The 23,050-nt window shown below is 36.7% G+C and overlaps 1 protein-coding gene across 3 annotated transcripts; it reads right to left on the reverse strand.

Annotated features, from left to right (window-relative positions):
- Window position 1: 1 nt before the first annotated feature.
- On the reverse strand, window positions 2-21,028 carry LOC150012341 (NEDD4-binding protein 2-like 2). Of its 3 annotated transcripts, XM_090273710.1 has the most exons (6): window positions 20,846-21,028; window positions 18,231-19,489; window positions 11,257-11,381; window positions 2,266-2,354; window positions 1,806-1,882; window positions 2-301 (listed from the first exon to the last, which is right to left on the reverse strand). In XM_090273710.1, exons 2-6 carry the CDS (start codon window positions 19,487-19,489, stop codon window positions 100-102), a joined length of 1,752 nt encoding a protein of 583 aa, XP_090129836.1. In that variant the 5' UTR covers window positions 20,846-21,028; the 3' UTR covers window positions 2-99. The 3 variants fall into 3 exon arrangements, with proteins under 3 accessions (XP_090129836.1, XP_090129838.1, XP_090129837.1); XM_090273712.1 differs by lacking the exons at window positions 18,231-19,489; window positions 20,846-21,028 and having other exon boundaries at window positions 2,266-2,357; window positions 11,310-11,373; XM_090273711.1 differs by lacking the exons at window positions 1,806-1,882; window positions 2,266-2,354 and having other exon boundaries at window positions 153-301.
- Between the last annotated feature and the right edge of the window lie 2,022 nt (window positions 21,029-23,050).

Raw genomic sequence — 23,050 nt, forward strand, 5'->3', positions numbered from 1 at the left:
CTTTTTAAATTTTTTATTTAAAAGTATATAAACTTCAGGAAAGGCTCACTAATATTTTTCAAAGGCAAGCAACAAATGTGTTAGCTGAGAAAAGTCACCTTAATGATTGTATGTGACACAGACTTGATTGTGTGAGCCTAGAGAGTTTCCCCATCTCTGTCTCTCCTCTGAAGGAGAAAGTCTTTGTGTGCTTTTGTGCACTGGTTCCATTGAATTCATTACAATAGAGATAGACATTTGATATTCATAATGATCCAACATCTGAGCAATCTTCTTTCGAGATACACCGTGTTTATTCCTCCTAACAAAAAAGAAAAGGATTTTAATTCTTTAAAGAATTTATAGGTTCAGAGAGTAAGTTGTTTTAGCTAATAGAGTGCAGACTCTATATTTTTCAAATAAATATCAGAAAATACATCTCACTTATACACATTTTATAACAAGAAAATGTATACGGCTCCCTCAAAATTTTTAACAGTACTTTAAAAATGTTTAAAGATAGCATAAATCAGAGCAAAATGTTAACTGGTAATACCTTTTATCACACAGAACCAACCACTGATTCACTGAACCACTGAGCTAAACTCCCTCTTTTTAAATAACAAAATCAAAGACTATGAGAGAAGTTTTGAGAATTATAGAATTGAGTGGACTTGTAGGACTTACAAAAATCAATATCAAATATTTATCACTTTTTAAGAAGTTATTTTAGGACATGTCCTATTGAATTATTAAAATTTATTAATCAATACAAATTATTAGAGATACAACAATTTGGACATATCTCACAAACATTATGTTAAGTGAAATAAACTGGACATAATAAATATGTACTACATAATTCTATTTATATAAAGTTTGGAAAAAACCAAAAACTATGGTGTCATGGTAAAAGATGTTTTAGAAAAAATGCTTTAAAGAAAAGCAAGAAAGTAATTACCAAGGACTTGTTACTGGGAAAGAAATTGCAAGAACTTCTGAGGTGCTGCTAAAGCTCCAATGACATGGGTAATGGTTAAATGAATATTTGCCTTATAAGCAATTTGTTAAGCTGTGTGTTTATATTTTATGTATTTCTGTGAGTTTAATTATGAAAACCAAAAGTGGTTTAAAAATTGTTCTTGACCCTCAAAGAACTTTTTACAATTTATTTTACCCTCATGGTTTTCCATAACTTGTCTTGAACATGGCAAAACACACAGGAACATATTGTACATTTAATGTTACAGTTCTAGATCCACTAATTCATTTTTCCCAGAAAAAGTGTTAACTTTTCAAAACTACTGATGCTTATACTCAAATTGAGAAGAGAAAGCAAAGAGAGGATATAAGAGCAAAAAGAAATCTCAGGTTGTAACTGGCAAGATATGACTAAATCCACAAGATGTCAAATTTGATGACTCAATCAATTCTACAGAAAAATGTCAAACTAAGGGGTGTTATTATTAGGTACCTGCACTATATTACCTTTCTAACAACCAGGTAAAAAGGTGATGGGACCTAAAATGGGAAGGCAATGAAATTGGAAGGGTTATGCAGAGAGGGGGCTTAGGTAAAAACCAGATGGAAAAGTCCTAATTATCCCTCAAACACAATTAACAAGAAAAATTTAATAAAACTTAACAAGCAAGGTGCCTCAAAAATAATGGAATTAAAGCCAACATTCCTCTTAACAGAAAGTAAGAAGTAGTAGTACCTAATCTTAAGTAGCAAAGACCTGACAAGGAAAGCTACTAAAGACATCAACTACGTAAAGAAGAAAAGAAAATAAGAAAAAAGATTTAAAATAAATTTGAGTGCCTTACTTTTCTAATTCTTCAGGATCAAATTTCCACCAAGTGTCAGGTTCATGAAATTCTACTCTGTATCCTTTTCCTATGGCCTACACAAATGAAAGGAAGAAAACACAAACCCAGACAATACTTCTTAAAGTAAAAAGGCAGATACAAATTTCATTTAGACAGTATTTCTAAATTTGCTCCACCAAGAAAAATTTTACTTTTAAAATAATATGGTTTACAAAAATTTTAAGACCCCTTAACTGGTTGTCAAATTCCAATTATTATCAAGTCCAGCAAAATGAACATGATAAGCATATTTCTTAATAAACATCATTCCCATATTTTTAAAACTAAGTAAACAACCATAACTCTTTAGAAAATAAGGACAATGTTTTAATAATAAAGATCAAAGAAAACAAAATTCCAGAATATAAAAAAACTGACAAGAATAAAATATAAAAACTCCCCCATATCTCATATTTACCATTTCCACATATGGTTTCATTTCCCAAGCTTGTGTATTAGTGTTGTCTATTATAACTGGAGACCTCCCCTGATTGATAGCTTGTTTAGCTGAAATAAAAAAATGAATTGAAAAAACAAATAAAATTTAAACCTTCATTACTAAGAAATTTTCTACATTTCTGAACTGAAAACCAGAGCTATGCAATTTCTTGAGTCAGTGTCATGGGAAAAAAAAAGAAAGACTCCACTAGATTAAAAGAGAATTAGCAGAGATAACCACACACCATGTGTATTCTCCAGACCAGATACTGACTTTGACTAACCGTAAAGGACATTTTAGGGAAAACATTTTGTTGTGTCTACAGCTAATGAAGAATTTGGTCTGGAGCTAAGTTTCATTTACAGGAAATACAAGAATAAGTTACATTTGAATATGGTCCAAGTATAAAAAGAAGTCAACATTTATTGACATGGAAAGTTGGAGATCTGTTAACTAAAAATGGCAAGTTGCACGATAATATGTAACTATGATCTAATACTTTGATCAAAATAGAAAGATCTAAGAAGAGTTACTAAAAAATCAAGTGGTCATCTATAGGCCCTGACTGATGTGGCTCATCACTTGGTTGGGCGTCATCCCACAAAATGAAAGGTCACCAGTTGGAGCCTCTGTCACAGCATGTAGGAGAGGCAACCAACTGATATTTCTCTCTCACATCGCTGTTTCTCTCCATCTCTTTCTCCCTCCCTTCTATTTGTAAATAAATAAAATCTTTTTTAAAAAAAGTAGTCATCTGTTGGTGGGGAGAATATTTGCCATTTTATGCTTATCTGTATTTTCCAATGCTCTACAATTACAAATAATGCTTTTGGTGTATCAGGATGACACTCTTACAAATGAGCTACCTGGCCAAGGCACAAACTTTATATACCAACTAGCTAAATACCATAGTTCAACAAACTTTGTGGCTAATTTTAAATTATTTTCTATTTTCAAATTATAGTTGACATACAGTATTATATTAGTTTCAGTTGTACTCTCCAGCTGATTAGATGTTATATAACTTACTAAGTGATCATCCCATCTCATACCCACCTGACACCAGATATAGTTTTGACAATATTATTGACTATGTTTCCTATGCTGTACTTTACAATCCTGTGACTATTCTGTTAACTAGTCTGTGCTTCTTAATCCCTTCCCCTTTTTCATCCATTCCCGAAACCCCCTCCCATCTGGCAACCGTTTCACGTGTTCATTGTATCTATGAGTCTATTATTGTTCTCATTGTTTGTTTTATTTGGTTTTAGATTCAAGTCCAAGAAGGAGAAGATGAACTCAAAGACCCCACCCAAGACACATAATTAAAATGCAAAAGCTTAAAGACAAAGAATCTCAAAAGCAGCAAGAGAAAAGCAGTTAGTTACCTACAAAACTCCCATGGACTGTCAGCTAATTTCTCAACAGAAACTTGCAGACCAGAGGGAGTGGGAAGAAATATTCACAGTAACAAAAAGCAAGGACTAGAATTTATGGTCAAGATGGAGGAGTAGGTAAACATGGCTCACCTCCTCACATGACCACATCAAAATTACAACTGAATTATAGAAACACCATCACTCAGAAGTATCAGAAATTGAGCTGAATGGAAGTCTGACAACTACAAATTAAAGAAACCACATCCATCCCTTGTAGGGGGAGGGGCAGAGATGTGAAATGGGTTGGTTGCACACCAATCTGTGGTAGATAAAAATTCAGGAGGGATATCTCAGGAGCAAGGGGTCCCACCTCACACCAGGCCCCCAAGCCCAGGGTTCCAGTGCCAGGAAGGTTAAGTCCTCATAACTTCTGGATGCAAAAACCAGTGGGGATTGAGTGGGTGGAAGAAATTGCTGGAGGCCAAAGCAGTTCCTCCTAAAGAACCCACCACTCAGACTCACTCCTTATGGGCTCCAGCACCAGAGTAGCAGCTTAAAAGGTACCAGTGGCATATAGGGAGGAACTGAAGTGTCTGGCATGGTGAGAGCTGGGGGGACAGGATTCTCCCAGACAGAAAGGCAGGCAGAGGCCATTGTTCCTCTTTGAGCCCTCCCCCAAAAACAATCTGGCTAACACTGTTTGCTACACCCTGGTGACCTGCCAGCAGCAATCAGGCTCAAATATAAGACGAGGGTGTTCTCAGCCCACATGGAAGGCACACCTTGAGTACCCAGCTCGGGTGATAGGGGAGGCTTTGCCACTGGACCCTACAAGGACAGTTACTATTATACATTAGGCGACACTGCCAAGACAGGGAGGAATAGGAACTCCATCTAATACACAGAAACAAGCAAAGGGAGGCTGCCAAAATGAGGAGACAAAAAACATGGCCAAATGAAAGAACAGAGCAAAACTCCAGAAAAAGAACTATGTCAGATGTAGAGTTCAAACACTGGTTATATGGGTACGCAAGGAACGTAGTACCTCAACAGCATAAAAAAAGATTCAGTCGGAAATGAAGGAGATACACTAATTGAAAAAGAACAATGTCCAGGGAATCAACAGTAGAGAGGATGAAGCCAAGAATCAAATCAATTACTTGGATCACTAAGGGAACAAAAAACAACCAATCAGAACAAGAACTTCTGGCCAAGACAGAGGCGTAGGTAGACATGCTTCACTTCCTTCCACAACCAAAAGAAGGATTACATCTACCTCAAACCTAAAAACAACAAACAAGTGCTGGCAAGGATGTTTAGAAAAGGAAACCCTAGTACACTGCTAGTGGGACTGCAGACTGGTACAGCCACTGTAGAAAACAGTATGGAATTTCCTCAAACAAAGATATAAAGAAGTAATACTTATCCACACAGGTAGAAGGGAGTGGAGCGAGGGCAGAGAGAAGACAGTGGCTGTGACCAGCCAGCAGAAAGAGTAGTCACATATTATTAAAGTCCGAGGAACACCTGGGGAGCGATACCAGCCCCAGGCCAGACCATGCAGCTCACAGCTCCAACACCAAGGAAAATAAAGCCTCATTGCTTCTGACTGTGAAAACCAATGTGGGTTGGGGCGGAGATAGAAACTGCCAGTCTCTCAGCAGTGTCTGTTTGTTTAAAGGGCCCCCATGGTCCGAGAACGTCCACAGACCCACGCACTCTAGGAACGACGGCCAGGGCAAGAGCTAGAGAGGTGCCAGACGCATATAGAAGTGGGAGGAGTGCCTGGAAAAGGGGCTAGTGCTGAACAAGCAGCATTGCTCCCTCTCAGACCCCTCCCCCACACACAGTGCCACAACGTGGTGAAACAGGTCGCCCTCTACTGATGAACACCTAAGGCCCCGCCCCTTACAATGTAACAGGTGTGACAGCTCTACCTAAGATAGAGGCAAACAGAGAAGCCTGTCAAGATGAGGAGACAGAGAAGTATGACCCAAAAAAGGGAATGAATCAAGGTTCCGGGGGAGAACTAAGAGATGAGGAGATAGCCAACCTAACAGATGCAGAGTTCAAAACACTGGTGATAAAGAGGCCCACAGGCTTCACAGATATGCTTAAGTATGGCAAACGCATAAGGGAAGAAGTGAAGGCTATGCTAAATGAAACAAATGAAAATCCAGTCAGAACCAATGGTGAAGAGAAGGAAACTGGGGTTAAAATCAATGTTCTGGAATATAAGAAAGAAAAAAAGTCGCCATTCAAAATGAGGAAACAAGAACTGAAAAAAATGAGGAGAGGCTTAGGAACTTCTGGGACAACTTTAAATGTGCTAACATCCGAATCACGGAGATGCCAGAAGAGAAAGAGCAAGAAATCAAAAGCTTATGTGAAAAAATAATGAAGGAAAACTTCCCTAATCTGGCGAAAGAAATAGAAATACAAGTCCAGGAAGCACAGAGAGTCCCAAACAAGCTAGACCCAAAGAGGACCACACCAAGACACATCATAATTAAAATGCCAGAGGTTCAAGATAAAGAGAGAATCTTAAAAGCAGCAAGGAAAAGCAGAAAGTTACCTACAAATGGGTGCCTGTAAGACACCCATTTTTTGTATAATTTTCGGGACAAAGGGAGGGTATCCCGTACCTTAAAAAGTTGACGTGAGGGAGAAAAACTGGGGTCATTTTTGGATTCAGATGCCAAAAGTTAGTCAAAAACAAGTGTCAGATCTAACTCAACAAAAATTGTGTTCCCCAGTATTATTCATAATAATTTGCTGAAAATTTCACATATAGTAAATACACTCTTCTTTCTAAGCAGTGTTCTCTGATGCAATTTAGTAAAAAATGTATTGCATTAAAATTATGTTATAACAATTATTTTAGAAAAAATAAATTCTTTCCTTCAATATGGCTTTTGAAGTATAATGTATGGCATAATATAAAACCTATGATTATAATTTGAAAAAACACATAGCAACATGGATAACAAGCAAGACATATGCCAAATATTGCATAAATTTCTGAAAAAGAAAACAACTTCATAACATACAAAAAAATGAACACAAATGGCATTCACACTACAGACATATATCAATAGGTATCAACAGGGAAAGTTTATAAACAAAAGTGAAATGCAAAAACAGTACAATAGCAGAAGCTTCCTTATCAGATACACTACATAAGAGTTTTGACGATTATTGCAAAGATAAATTAAATTAAAAGGACTCTTTAAAATGTAAGAAAAATTGTAACAGAATTAATATGTCAGCATTTGAATAAGCGTAAAAATTTGAAATTTGGATCAACATGAGAAAAAGCTATATCAATATATAACCTGAGGTACAAAAAAAGAGAACAAAACAAATTATGAATTATTCCATTGTTATTTACATTTATAGCCATCAAAAAGAGTCGTTGGGAGCGACACTGGCACTCAAAGGGTTATAAAAAAAAAAAAAAAAGAGCAAGGACCTACAACCACGATTACCCTACCCATCAAAGCTGGTTATTTCTTAAGACTATGTCTCTTAAATTGGATGCTGAGATAGAACGGAACTTTTAAAAATTCTATCTCCCTATAGCTATACCATCTCTTCCTCCATAAGGCAAGAATCATTGCCACAGTAAGCCACTGTGATAATAGGAATGTTTACACCTTAAGTGTAAATAGACAAAAAATATAATTAAGAAAACATAATAAAATTTAAAATGCTGAGGCAAAATGCGATGATATGGAAATTTTCTTGGAATTTAGCATTCAAACCGTTAAGTTCTACATAATGAAAACATTTATACAGAGGCCAGGGCAGAAACAATTATAGAGATTAGTTAGCTAAGTAATAATGACTATGGCTGAGGATGTATGTATTTGGAGGATGTCTCTTAAATACTGAAAGAAATTTAGAATTTGGGTCATAAACAGGACACCAAGATACTATCCATCTCCCACTGCTCTATCCCCAGTCGTAAAGTGATAAAGTCTTTCATTTAAAAAGAAGCATAGTAAAGTAATTCTCCTAATGTCTGACAGGCCTACACCTCCTAGGAATTATTACCAGAAGAGGAGTTTATCAACTAAATAATGGCGAGATCATCCTCTTTCCTGAATCATCATCATTTAATACCACATTCCAGGGCATTCCAGGAGAATAGAGCTCCTGAGGAAACAATGGTTCAATATGCAAATAATGACTTATTTTCTTAAGTAAATTAACCACCATATTCTAAGAATGAGAATAATGACATCTTGGAGATGTTCTCAATTTATAAGCAGTCTAAGATGAATTTAGATTCTTCTAATAAAAAATGAGGCAGACAGATATTCCCAGAGTGGTGTCCATTTAAAATATGCAATAAATATTCGTTGAAAAGAGAAATTCTGCCCTAAATAACTCATGCTTTAATTTCAAACTGTCTAATAATTAGTAGTTATCATTACCTGAAAAAGGTAAAAATTACTTTTAAAAAGTCTATTTATTATGCTACTATAATAAGTAGCTTATCTAGAAACCACTGTTTTATTTTGCAATATAATTTATACAATGTGAACCTTTTAATGAAGATTCTGGACTATTTCTGCGAAGAGAAAAATTGTCTCACACAAACAAGTTTCCAAGTCCACCAAAGGTATACTAACTCTGCCCAGTACCTTTATTCATTCCACCTATCACCTATTCCTATTTTCCCAACTTTAGGCCCATAACACCAAACATTTTTTGGAGTTGCAATACCAACATTATTTAAGCAGTAATGTTCTCTGGCACTTTTAAAAATCAAAAAAATTCCTATTTTTTTGAGATTTTTATGCCTCTCTCTAATATATTTGGAGGAATCCTAGAATGTCATAGAACCAGTACTAGAAAGTAGTCTTACAAACTTATCTGACATTTAAACTTTCCTGTGAAACCAAGGACAACAGAAACTTTTTACTCAAAAATGTCCTCCCTGAAATTTCTTCCTCTGAAAATTAACAATTAAAAAGAAAAGCATTTATCCTGTTTTTCCTGTACATACTGTACTTTAGGGTGACCCTAGTTGCTAGTTCTAATTGAGAGGAAGATCTCATTACAGAAGAATTCTACCTACCAAACATGGAAGAAACAACAGACCTAGAAAATCACCATTTTACCACCCTTAATGAAATAACTGATTCAAGAAACATTTTTATTTTTTAATTTATTTTAGGAAACATTTTTTGTTAGATAAAATCATTAAATATAAGGTTGACAGGAAACTTCATAATGGAAGAAGCAGGCTGTCCCTTTGAAGAGATTGATCATTCTCAGCATCACTACAAATGAGATAACCAGACTTTCCTTTCCCCCATGCAAAAAAACTTGAACCTAATTAATACTCCAGTCTAGAGTTAACTTCCATTTAAGGCAATATAGGAGAAAGAGTTAAATGGTTACCACAAGTGTGGACAAAACCTGACAAGCTCAGGGGAGGCTGCGTAGAGGCCTTACAAACTCAGAGACCTAAAGTAACCACATAGGATGGCATGAAATTAAAATTTCCTAACAAAAAGCAAGTCATGGTGGGTAGTCATATCCTAGGCCAGTATCTTCCTTGACAAAGATCAATTTTTACCTTAACTGAGCCTACTATTATCTTTTTCCATGTATAATAACATGGCTTTGGAATGTCAGAGCAATCCCCTTAGATTACAACCTCCCACCAGAGCACAAAACACTGTTATCTTGTTCTCCTGCATCCCATCTCTATGTGCTATAAATGTTACCTGCTATCTATCCCACCAATGTGAAAAAAGTCTATCTACTGGATTTATGTTTTATCCAATCTCAGATATTTCCTTGCTTTGGTTTCTCCCACCTCCCTAATCTATTACCAATGAATTTCATGTAACCCTTTCACATCTTCCCCTTTGATTCTAACGAATAAAAATAAGTGGTAAAACTGTCATTTTCTGGAGCATTTTCTCAATTTGTTGAGATTTTACTTTACAGAAATTGTAGTCTGTTTGGCTCAAATAAACTAAAAAAAAATTCTTAACAGGTCTGGACATTTGTTATGTTGATACAAGGAAGCAAACAGACAAGTACAGGATATGGTAAAAAAAAAATTCTTAACAGGTCTGGACATTTCTTATGTTGATATAAGGAAGCAAATGGACAAATACAGGATATGGGATATTCTACAGGAAAAACAATTTGTTTCTTCAAGTTAATGGTATGAGGGTGAAAAGAGGGGCAATTGCTACAGATTAAAACTAAAAGAAACATAAAAACAAATGTACTGTAAGGACCTTGTTTGGATCCTGATTCAAACAAAGAAACTGTAAATAAACAGTTAAGATGATTAGGGAAATTTGATTGCAGACTGGGTATTACATGATGTCAAGGAATCGGATTATTTTTTCCTTTAGGTGTGATGATGGCATTGTAGTTAAATAACATATTAAGTAAGAAGGTGGTTAATTTGAAATTCATACAGTATAATGTCTAGAATTGTTTTTAAATATTTCAGTAATTAGAAAAGGGGAGAAGTGAATACAAAAATAAAGCCAATATGGCAAAATATTGGTAACTAACAATTCTAAGTGATAGGTTTATAGGATTCATTGTAATTTCTCAATTCATGGTTTAAATTTTTTCTTTAATAAAATTAATTTGTTTAATTATAGTGCATTCTTCATCTATTAAAAAAGAAATTAACTTATACCACATGAATTTTACACAGTTCTAGATCAAGTTTTCAATCTGACTGCAACATGAGAATATCTGGGTAACTTTAACAAAAAATACCAATGCTTAGATCCACTCCAGACTAACAAAACCAGACTCTCTGGGGCTGACTCAGGCACAGGTTTTTAAAAAAGGTCCCCAAATAATCCAAATGTGCAGCCAAGAATAAGAACCACTATTCCAAGGTGAAAAGAAACTGACCCATCTATCTCTAAAAAATGTATGCAATGGAGTTTTCACAAAGTAGTATCAATGAGAAAAATTTTTAGCATACACAGGCATATATCAAGCCTTAGAAAATATTAGCATTACTCTTAAAAAAAAAAACTTTTGGGCCCTGGCTGCTGTGGCTCCGTGGATTGAGCGTTGGCCTGCAAGCTAAGTGTCGCTGGTTCGATTCCCAGTCAGGGCACATGACTAGGTTACATGTCAGGTCCCCAGTTGGGGGTGCAAGTGAGAGGCAACCACACAGTGATGTTTCTCTCCCTCTCTTTCTCCTTTCCCCTCTCTCTAAAAATAAATAAATAAACAAACAAAAAAATAATTAAAAAAAAAAACTTTTGGGAATACATAACTAGAGTATCAGAGTTCTCTGAATTTATTCAAGAGATACAAAATAAAGCTTACCAAAATATCCCACCCCTCTACCAGTTTATATTGGTACTCACTGTTTACAGTTTATAAAATATTCTATCTAAATTCTCTAGTTTTCACAACAACCTTGCAAGTATCACTGCTTCTAATAGATGAAAAAACTGGGTCTCAAAGCTGTTCAAATAGCTTGGGAAAGTCATTCAGTTGGTAAAAGTCAACTCAAGAATAAAAACCCAGGCCCTCTGACTCCAAGTCAAATATTCTATCCCTGGAGACTTGGCCCAAAACAAACCTCTGTTCTGGTTCCAGTCATGGGCATCACCAAGTTGATTAACATTATATCTGTACCCATCTTGATGGTGAAAATAGTCATCAGTGCTGAACACAATGCCATCACGACTCTGACCAAGCAGAATTCTGTTAATAAAAAAAATCATAAAGTGCCATTTATAAAATCTATAGCCATGAGAAATAAGCCACACAGGAAAGTTTATTATGAATTTCCAGTACATACCTGTAAGTATACTGCAAACAGAATAGCAGAGGAGCCGAATCTCAAAAAGCTTTCAGATTACAAATATCACTTCACACTTAAATCTACATAGTTACATAGCCAGTATCAAAAACTTTTTTAAAGTGGCATTTGTATTAAAACTTTTAAAGTCTTTCAACCAATCCCAAAATTATGTCAACTAGTGAATGTGTACTGGGTGTCTAAAATTGCCTAAATTTAGTGTAGCAGGTAACCTAAAAGGCAAATAAGACTAAGCAAGCAATTCATCTGTGGGAAAACTCTATTTAACCCAAGACAGCATTGATAAACTTACTTTCACAAAGCACAAATGTAAAACCAGCAAGTAGGAGTCAGAAATAGCTTGAGGCTTAAGGTTGTGAAACAACCTGTGATCCTCCACAGTATATTCAAACTTTAGATTTTTAAGAGATTAAATTACTAAATGAAATAACACTAAATAAAGAACACACTCTCAGAACAAGTCAATGGCAATCGAGCTTTGTTTTCACATTATGATCGTCGTAAATTTCTAAGCAGCGAGATTAATAAGCATTTAAGTGTCAGAGAATTCCCATAACTAGTGACACATGAAAAAGATGAAGTATGCTGAGAAAAGGGAAAACAACGGTAAAAGAATGATTTGCATCCAACAAAAGTATTTTGTTATTTCTACCCTCTCCCTCAACCATTAGACAACTGGATATGGTTCTATAATTTTCTGAGAGGGAAAGGGAGTAGAAGGTGGGAGTAAAAGAATATTGTTCTGGGATGATTCAAGAATGCGTACTTCCTAAAAAAGTAACAGAAGGATTTCAACACATCATCTCTCCTTTTCTTGGCATATAATAATCATATATATTTATAATGTAGAATTCATACATTGAAAAAGATTTCAAATATGTATTTTCACTCATAGAATTATAGTCCAAATTACTTCAAACCAAGTGAAAGTAAGTGGTTTAGATTTGCTAGAGAAGTTGGTATTGGATTTCTTTTTTAAGCAGCCATAATTTTCCCAAAATATTTCCATCTAGTGTTATTTGGCATCTTATTTGCTTATAGATAGCCTAGAATATAAAAATGCTATAATATTAGCATTCCAAACCACAGCTCAATCTTCTAAAAAGATTTTGAGCAACCATACACTACCTAATTATATTTAATATACTAGATTCAAGACTGATACCACCTCTCCTAGATTCATTTTTTTCTTTTCTATTACTTGATTAGCCAGCGACTTTTCAGATGTTAATACCATACTACAAGAGTAAAGTGTCTTTTGTGTTCAAGAAATGTTTAGACCTCTCCCAAATTAAAAAAAAAGAAGAGGGGACAGTAAATTAATTTACATCATCAGATTAAGTCAACATCAAGCATGAGTAAACCTTTATAAAGAACAATTTAAGTATATAAATCATAATTTTAACAAATAATTTTAGCTCGGAGACTTTTTCTTCCCAGACGACACAGACTGCTTATGCTCCCTTTGAAAATTCTCTGAATTATCTCAAATTATGAAGCTTTATTTGGGGGACTCATAATTTAAAAATGCCTATATCAATCTGAACACATCTGATGTCATACAAACCATCAGAACAAAAATAAATTATTTAAGAATATTGGTATATTTTCAAAATTCTTAGATTCTACCAGAATTCTATTTCTTTTTTTCTTTTTTGGATTCTTCACTTGAGGATGTTTATTGGTTTTAGAGAGAGAGGCAAGAAGAGAGGAAGGGGAGGGGAGAGGGGAAAGGAGAAAAAGAGAATGAGAAAAATAAATGAGAGAGCAGGAAATCAATTGTGAGAGAGAAACATCGATTGGTTGCCTCCTGCACGCACCCTGAGCAGGGATCAAACCTAGGTATGTGCCATGACTGGGAACAGAACCTGCAACCTTTTTGGTGCATGGGACGATGCTCCAACTAAATAAGCCACCAGGTCAGGGCTCTATCAGAATTGTTACAGGGCAGATACTAAAACAGATTCTCAAAATGTCAAATTTAAAACTCTGAAAAATTAAGTATCTAATTAAAAAAGAATCAGATGTGGGCCCATTGGCCACTTGGTTTGTATTTTTTCAAAATAGCTGCCTGTTTGATAAATCTACTATGTGTCAAGCATTTTATATGTTACTTATGATCTCATTTAATTCTCACAACCACTTTTGTAATTTGATATTAAACAAATCAGAAAAAATAATTTCAGAAATCAGGCCATCAGTTTTACATAAATAGTGATTGGAGAGCCAAAACCATTTGGCTCACAACTATCCCTGACTCCTGGTATTGACACCTTTGTATAATCCCCTCCTTGGGTGTGGGTCTCAGTCAGTGACTAGAGCTTCTAACAGAATATGGTAGAGGTGATATGCTGCTCCCGAGATTAGGTTACTTTAAAAAGTAGCTTCTGTCTTGGGCTCAGGGATGTCTGGCTTTCTCTCATCAAGTTTGAATGGAAAGAGATCCAAGTAGCAAAGAACTGAGGGAGTCTCCAGCTTGCTGCCAGCAAGAACAGAGGAAGTCCTCAATCCAAAAGCTCACAAAGAATTGAGTCTTGTCAACAACCTCATGAGAGACCTTCCAAGCAGATCCTCCCCAAGACAAGCCTTCAGAACAGAACACAGCCCTAGCCATCTTTATCACAGCATGTTAGAAACCTTTAACCAGAAGCACCCAAATTTCTGTCCTTTCAGAAACTGAGACAATAAATGTTTTTGCTTTAACAACTCAGTTTTAGGGTAACTTGTTACACAACCATAGGTAACTAATTCACTCTGTGTTTATACTTTTTCCCTGAAGGAACAATCCAGTTCCTTAAACCTGTTTCAGGAAACCTATTCCCCCAAATGGCCCACTATAAGAGCTACTTTTCATGATTTGTGAACTTTCTAAAAACTGTATATTATTTTGCTAAATACATCCATCTGCATTTAAAACTAGAAATGATTTTCCCAGAAAAACCTGACACTTCATGAACCTTTTACCTCCTTATGTACTGAGTGGCCTTGCATACCTCTAGCCAAAGACCCCTTTACTTGGGCACTTCACTCTGCACACTCCATGAATTAATAGACCTACATAAGGAAAGGGAAATCTTTTCTCTTGGTTTAAACCAAGATCTCCCCAAAAAGCAGGAAGGGGGGAAAAAAATCTCTTCCCATCTCTCTTTAAACTAAGATATATGCAGTAGTATCCCACACTGCTGTAGCAAATCACCACATACTTAGTGGCTTAAAACAACACACATATATTATCTTACAGTTCTGAAGATCAGAAATCCAAAATCAGTTTCACTGGGCAAGCTGGCATTCCTCCTGGCAGCCCTACAGGAGAATCTGTTTCCTTGCCCTTTCCAGTTTCTAAAGGCCACCTAAAATATCTTGGATCACAGTCCCTTCTTGCATCTTCAAAGCAGGCAGTGTAGCATCTTCCCTTCTCTCTGACAAGTGCTTCACCTACCTATATTTTATCTCCGATCACTCCAAACATTTTGCTAATATAATAAATTAGTGGTTTATTTATGAAAATATACTCTCCCATTGGTGAAGTCAGTTGAGTATTAAAAATGTGGGTTAACTAAAATATTTTAGAATCTACCTTCCTCCTTGCATGAACAGATTATAAGAAGCAAACAAAATCTACAGCCCACACCCCTGGGAACAACACTCAACGCTTGATTTCTAAATGGCTCTGTGTCCATCCGCTGAGAGGATTCTGTTCAGCTGTTGCCAATTATAATGATAACGAAATTATACCTCTATAATATTTTTGAAATGGCCTCAAAAGAACCTTTCATCAAAGTGCTGTCAGTCTGCACTTTATCATACCTAAAAGATTGTGTGAATTATTTTGCACTAGCTTACTCATAAATATTTAAAGTCTATACTTGTGTTAGAATTTAATCAAAGACTAATTTCATTAAAATGTATTAGCAAAGTTGTGAATAAAAAACGAAGCCTCAGCCATTATAACCAAGTGTCTTAGGTCAATTATGAACAAACAGAAGGTAAGGTGTCAGGGTCCCCCTGGGAAAGTATCGAGACTTGGAGCCCCACGTAGGCCAGGTGAAGGAAATGAAGCCTGTAAGACCTGACTGGAAAACTGGGAAAACTGGGTGCACAGGTGCCTCGATACCATAGCCAGTGGGCCCTAGTGGGAATTGGGCCATGAGAAAATTATTTACGTCCTTTGAAGCTTGCCCTGTTCTTTTACCTTGCTTGATCACTTTACTGTATCAGCAGCAGAGGTTTTAACTAACTCAAAATGAACTCATCCTCCCTAGTTTACGGCCATCTGAAGTCTTTGTGTCCAACACACCCTGACCGAGGGAGATCTCAACTGTTCCTTCAATTGTTATCCCTGAACAATATCTGTTTTCTGTAATCAGTACTGTTTAATTGATTGTAAAAGACCTTAGAGGAAGGTAATCGAGGCATCAGTCTCTCAGACATTTGCCAGCCATCTCTCCCCCAGCACAAGCTGCCTGGGAAGTCTTCATTTCATCAGGGGATCTCTGTGGGCCAGGCGTATTTTTGTGCAGCTTATGCAAATAAACCTTTAAGGCAAAGAATGGTAGAGGCAAGTACTGAGTTCAGAAGGATTACTGAGAGCTGACATAAGCCAAAATTTTGAAAAGTGGAGGTATTTAAGAGAACCCCTGAATTAGCAAAGCCCTGAGAACAATGAATGGAAAAGTATTATGTCTCCTACAATGGCGGGCAGGTAGCAGTCCAAATGCAGACAGGTAAGATGGAGAGGTGGGTAAAAACTAAATTAAGGACTAAGGGGGCTTGAATAATACCCCAAAGAATTTGAACTTTATCTAACCCTCTACATTCATTACCAACTATCAGTATGAAACAATACTATCTTTTAATTTAGTACCCCAAATCAGCTCAACTCTGATACCAAATCTTTGCTCCTTTCTTTATTCAATACTCATTTTGAAAGCTAACTCCTATGTGAAGCCATTCCTCACCAGAGGTATGTGGCTTTATATCTAATCCCAGACCTACAATCCTACTTCATTCAAAAATTGTTGACCTACAATGAAACTTTCTTTAACCAAGCTCCTCCAAGTCAGGAGTCACACACTGGGCTTCATGCATTAAATATTAAAGTGAAGGAGCAGGGAAGAAACACACTCATTTACATCCCTAGATTGCTCTTTTATCAGTTTTAAGAAATTTTCCCAAATCCCTTAAACTGAATTTATTCTCTTTAGCTTCTGCTGCTTCTATAAAATAAATACAACCTGTATCATAAGATTTTTACATATGAAAGTACTCATGTAAGTCATGATATAAATGGTAACTGCTACTATAACTTCCACTCTTATAGCATATACTTAATCCCCCCAATAAAGAAATATACATAATATAATCATCTCCCTCTACAAGTATCTCCCTGAAATTATATTGAGTTACCACTACTTTATTCACCTTCAGTTTCAACGTACTCCAATGTTGTCCCAAACTTAATCTTTCTTTCTCTGTTTATTCTAAAACTTAGATGTCCCTAGCTAGATACCTTCAACAAATCTCAAAATTTCAACTAATACATTTCTGACATTATATTCTAAATCTAGATTACCCATGTTTGTGACAATTTCACTCTTAATTTCTATCCTTTCCAATGACATGAAATTTCATTTCTTTACAAAATCTTCACTAAAGTGAGAGGAATCAAAATGCAAAGACCTAAACTAAATGTACAATGATCACAGCTTATAATCTACTTAAAATATCTGTATCATAAATTTAATCTTTGTCTAATTTTTTGTATTTAAAGAAACATGTGTTTAGATTGTTTAGGTTGTCTTGCAAGTAAATATAAAACATTTACAAAATGGTTCCTTGGAATTTTTTATTCTCACCCAAAGATATCATGTAAATTTTCTTTTTCTCCTCATCTGGTATAAAACTTTAATCATCCCACATAAAAAAACGAAGGTTTTGTATTACCTTTGTGTTATTTTTCACAACTGTACAGCTGTACTCAAGAACAATATTCTTTTTTTAAAATGTAAAATCATGAATTTGAAATATTTTGTCATAGATAAAAACATCACCAGTTCTAACTCCATTTTAATTCACACAGGGGCAGGCAAAAATAGATTTGCAGTCATACAAAGCAGCTTATTCTTGAATTATTATTAATTATTGTATTATTTTCCATATGAACAACCGTAAACCTACTTTGCACATCCTTGTATATTGCTCATCTCAAACTCCTTGAATTTAAAGAAACCAGAAAAGGGTTCCCTCTGCCAGGCAATGGTATAAACAGGGTACAGTGCTTAAAACATGCTCAAAATTCTTTTCCTTGGGTTATTTCATTTGCTTCTCAAGTATTATTCATTCTATTAACAGACACCAAAACCTGTCCAGACAACAAAACCTGTCCATGGTCATAAAGTGAAATAACTGTGTCAAAGTCCAACTCTTCCTAAACTGCTGACTTAAAACTGAAGGCCAGCACAGTTCTCAAAAAGCATTTACTTTCACCATTGTCATAATTATATATAGTGTATCTATTTTTAAAGGCCTACATAAATTCTTAATATAGATGCCAATTTGCCTTTTTTCTATCAGAAAGCATCTTTGAAAATATTTACATTATCAGATGCCATTCTCAAGTATAACAAACATTTTCTACTAGAAACATGAAAGCACTTGTCACTAATTACAACTATCACTTGTGATTTTAAAGTAATGAATTACCAAGTATTCACTTGGTGTCCTTTACTTACCGAGATAACGTTGTTTTCCCAGAACCAGGCAAGCCTCTTAAAAGAATAAGTAACTTTTGTAATTTACCTAACTTCTTTTCTTGAAACTGCTGGTTCATAAACCTGTCTGTTCTGTTATGCTTGTCTCTAGAAGGATCTTTCCAGCATCCTTCACTGGGTCCGCAGAAACCATTACTCATATATGCATCTTGTAGAGTGTAGCCATTTCCATAGGGAAGATCACTACTGAAAGTCTCACTAGAGTCAAAATATTCATTATTCTGATCAAAAGTCAAATAATTCCAATTAACATGACAGCTATTCATATAACCTCCTTTTTGAATCTGAGAGCCATCTTGGTCATGGAAAATATTTGATGGTGGACTTGGTGGAGCATTGAATCTTTGAATATTTAAATGATAGTTAAAACTGGGAAGAGGAGGACCTCTGGGTATTATAAAAGAATGCACCGATCGCCATTCAGGCCTGAAAGAAGCAAAGGATGTGTCACAAAATGTAGGTATTACTTGTCCATGACAAGCATATCTGCCTGGCTCATTCCCCATGTCCTGTTGATAACTACAATGTGACTGAAGAGCACTACTAAGACCTCTTTTCTTTTCTTCTACATATTTGATCAGATCATTATTTTGGCTCTGATAATGTGAAATAAACTGTTCCTCAGAGGATTCAGATTCCTTACAACTGCCTTCCAAATCATCTTTTTCATTTTCAAGCTCTTCAATTTCTTTGTAAAACTGGAATAATTCATGATCAATCTCTGATTTTCTGCAGTTAAATTTCTGTTTCTCTTCTTGTCCTCCTTTGCCATCTATACCACTGAGATTGTCTGCTTGTTTCCGCCTTTCACTACATTTCTTTTTCTCAGTGGGTTTGTAAATGGGTCCTATAAATGCTTTACTTGTGCTATATATCTCATCATCTGTGGATACCAATGGAGGATCTGCAGACTGTAAAACTTGTGAATTAGTGGACTCAGTAACAGCTGGTCTGTTACCAGCCATCTTATCACGCACAGGTTTCTGCAAATTTGTAGTTTTGACTTTGTCCCCCTGAGGAGAACTATGTCCTCTGACATAAGTAATGGTCACAGGGACCCAATCATTTCCAGTGTTCTCTTGGACTCTGTGAAAATTAGAAACACCATGATGGGGGGAAACAAAAGACTCTTCAGCTGACTTCAATTTTTTATAGCATGGTTCACTTGTTAGTTCTTCCCCATATCTCAAGGATTTAGCTTCAGTTTCACCATAAGGCATCTGAGGAGCACAAAATTCACACAATTAGTAACTAATATTTTAAAAAGTCTAAAAGTTTCTTCAGAAACAAGAGAAACGCTTTATACTTTGTGATAATAAATGGTAACACTTTCCCAAAATACAAAGATGATAAAATTGTAATTTTATAGCCAGTTATTATTTAAGTATTTTTATAACATAATAATTTAAGAGAGGGTTCTCATTGAGGGTAAGTAAATGTAATTTTTAAAAAAAGATACACCTCACCTTCAATCTAAATGACGTGTTTCTGAATTTAAAGAACTTAAAAAGCTTATTAAGTTTGGAAAGCTGAATCAATATACATTTTCATGATACAGATACACAACTGTGTATTAAGGAGAGTAATCTGCCAACCAAACTGACACATATCCAAACTGGCTGCAATAAATTGCATTATAAACGTCTTCTATTTAAAACCACTGTGTCCTTAGGAGTGAATGGATCCGGATCCCCAACTTCAGACAAGCACATCTCCAGAGCTATCAAAAGCCAAGTTAACGGAAATGCCAATCTTTGTGGGCTCCATTCCTGCTAGTAGTGTAAAAGTAGTTTCCAAATGGGAGTTCTGCGTTCATTTAAAAGAAAAAAAAAATACTTCAGCTGCACTAGAAATGACGCAAATATGTCATTTCTGTTTAGTGAAGAACTTCTGGCAACTCCCCAGATCAAAGCCCTCCTCTTTTCCAGACAGTCTGTAAATCTTGAAGATTAAACTCTGCTTGCCTCGACATTTCTGAGGGGCGCTCAAGAACACAATCCGAAAGCCTGCTTTCCTTAGTCATCTTCGTTCTGCCCGCTCTCTCGTATTCCTCCAATACGAAGAAAAAGGAAAGGCAAAAAGGCAAACAGAGAATGGCAGCGATAGGCTAGACGCTTGAGGAAGACAACTGTAAAGAACGCCGAACTCCCGGAAATAAGTCTCAACTTAGCCACCTGTCGATTTCTCGTTTCCACATTCGAAACGTCAGAAAACTCCCAGGAAGATAGGTGATAACCTATCGGTTGTGGTAACCGAACGCGGCCTGCGACTCGCGGCCTCCCGACCTCCGGGAGTAACTGTTTCCTCTGTCGCAATGGGAACAGATTCAGGTTCTGCCAAGAATTCGTTTGAAATCGAAAACGTCACCTCTACTTCCCCGACAGAAACACACACACACACACACACACACACACACACACACACTTTATTCGCAGCACCGCACACACACACACACACACTTTATTCGCAGCACCGCACACACACACACACTTTATTCGCAGCACCGCACACACACACACTTTATTCGCAGCACCGCGCGCGCGCGAGTACACACACGATATGAAGTATTTACTCACTTTATCCGCAGCTCCGCACGCATCGACCTTCACGTCCCAATAATACCGTCTTCTGGAAATACACGGGCCTCTGAGACGCTTAAGTGCAGAAAAACTGCCCCAAAGCAAAGACGGACGGACTGAAAACCTAACCCAAAGTATCCAGGCGACGAGCCACACCTCAGCGCGCAAGATGGCGGCCACCTCATGGGTGACCCGGAAGAAATTGCGGACTCTCTCTGATTATTATGGGAATTGAAGTCTTGTGTCACACGTGTCTGCACGTCTCTGCAGGTGGCGACTGGTCTCCCAGAATCCACTGCGTTATAGACGCGCTCATTTGACAACAGACTTAACCGGAATTGGTTTCTAGAAGTGGCTCGGGGAAGTTGTTTAGAAACTCCCACTTTCGCCAAAAAAAAAAAAAAAAAAAAAAAGGCGTCGTGCTGTGGGGTTCACCTCTAAAGGAAAGGCACCACAAAAATATATGTTAGCGGCTTTCGATGCTTTTAATCATTTAAGGTTTTTTAGCAAAGAGTCAGGTTTTTCAAATGGAATTCATTAACGTTTGATAATTGCAAAGTAGGGCTGCCCACGTTTTTACACCCTACTCCCCCCAAAAAACCACTCAGTTATTGTAGGCTCGTCTTCTTCCACCGAAGGATAGGATCTCTGCAGCAGAGCCTTGACAACAGATAAAAATGCTCATGAGAAAGTTGTGTATCATATCTGTGTTTTGTTTTGGGAGATAAAGATCAAGTATGTATTAAAGCTGGGGACAGTAAAACAAGGAAGGGTTTAGCATAGAAGAAAAAACAAGAGAACTTAGGCCGGGCTGCCTTGCTCACTGGAAAGTCAGATAAAAGGGGGCCTTGGGGAAAGGTTCAGGGGATTAACCTGGGACATAATGCCAGCTGCCCATTGCCTTAGAGTTTAGGAGACACAAGCCTATGGGGAAAGAAGTGGGGGAAGATGAAGAGAAAGGGAATGAGGATGGCTGCTCCCAGAGGGAGAGTGCCCTGCATTGGGTCCTTTGTCTTGAGGCTCTTATTTCTCTCTTGCAGGCGTGAATCTTGGGAGAGGTCTCGGGAAGGTTACAGCAAAATAAGCATCAGTTTTCCAGTGTGTCCTTTCAGGGTTGTGGTCTCCACTGATTGGTCAGTGCCAGGGCACAGGGTATTAGTCATTAAAGCTGATCCTGGCATTGCCCACCTGGTTTTGTTTTCTGGGCCTGGAGCTGAAATACAACTGAGGCTTAGATGTTATCTTTAGGCAGGTGACCTTTTGTATTTGGCCATTTTTGTCCAGCTGTTTTCAGTTTCCCTGTCCCACTTGCCAAGGAATTTTCCTAGCTTCTTACTGTCTTGTCTCACTGTCCCTGGTCAGGACATATACAGGAACTAACCAATGAATGCATAAATAAGTGAAGCAACAAATCAATGTCTCTCTCTCTCTCTCTCCCTCCTCTCTCCCTCTCCCTCTCCCTCCCTCCCCTCCTACTCCCTCTCCCTTTCTCTCTCAAATCAATCAATAAAAATATAATAATTTTTTAAAAGGAAACAAATATGAACGGGACAATGGCAATGCTCAGTGCAAGGTCCCCTCTCCCTAAGCCCACTTCCTGTCCCACATTCTTCTCCATACCAGGGAAACTGCTAATTGCTTCATAGTTAAATAAATCTTTGTTGATGTGGCATTTTAATTTATAAATATAATAGTTAAAATCACAGTACCAAATGTTCGCATTTGATTATTTAACAGCCTTTTGACCAAGAGGGCTCAGCAAAGAGATGCATTCCCTTAGAAAGAAAGAATCTTTCTCAAATACAAATTCCCACATTGACATGTTTCCTCCTGATTAGATTCAAGGTATGCATCCTCCCTTGAAACAACCATATAAATGAAGTGTGTCCTTCTCAGGATATTACGTCCAGGGGCACAGGATATCTGTTCACTATAAGGTGATATTAATCTATCACCTGATCAAGCTGTTATCCACTTTCTTCATTGTATATTTTTCTCCTTGTAACTAATAGGCAATCTGTGAGGGGTTACTTTGAAACCAAGCAAGTATCGTGCTCCTGATCAAACTCTATCTTATGGTTCAGTCTCCATTGATGATTTTTGCTGCAACTGATATTTACCAGTGTGGTTACAAAATGTTGATTTTTTTCTAACTCATTCATTTATTAGTCTTGATGCTGCTATAAAAAAGATTCTTCCTTA

This window comes from Furipterus horrens, unplaced genomic scaffold (genome assembly GCF_987537825.1).
Source record: "Furipterus horrens unplaced genomic scaffold, mFurHor1.1.pri manual_scaffold_4, whole genome shotgun sequence".
Lineage (NCBI taxonomy): Eukaryota > Metazoa > Chordata > Mammalia > Chiroptera > Furipteridae > Furipterus > Furipterus horrens.

Bases quoted from the DNA above. Each gene is read 5' to 3' on its own strand.
- LOC150012341 (XM_090273710.1), bottom strand. From the start codon at position 19,489: ATGCCTTATGGTGAAACTGAAGCTAAATCCTTGAGATATGGGGAAGAA. The intron at 11,382-18,230 runs GTAAGTAAAGGA...TTTTATTAACAG, and splicing joins GGGAAAACAACGTTATCTCG to AATTCTGCTTGGTCAGAGTC. The intron at 1,883-2,265 runs GTAAATATGAGA...TCATTTGTGTAG, and splicing joins TGAAACCATATGTGGAAATG to GCCATAGGAAAAGGATACAG.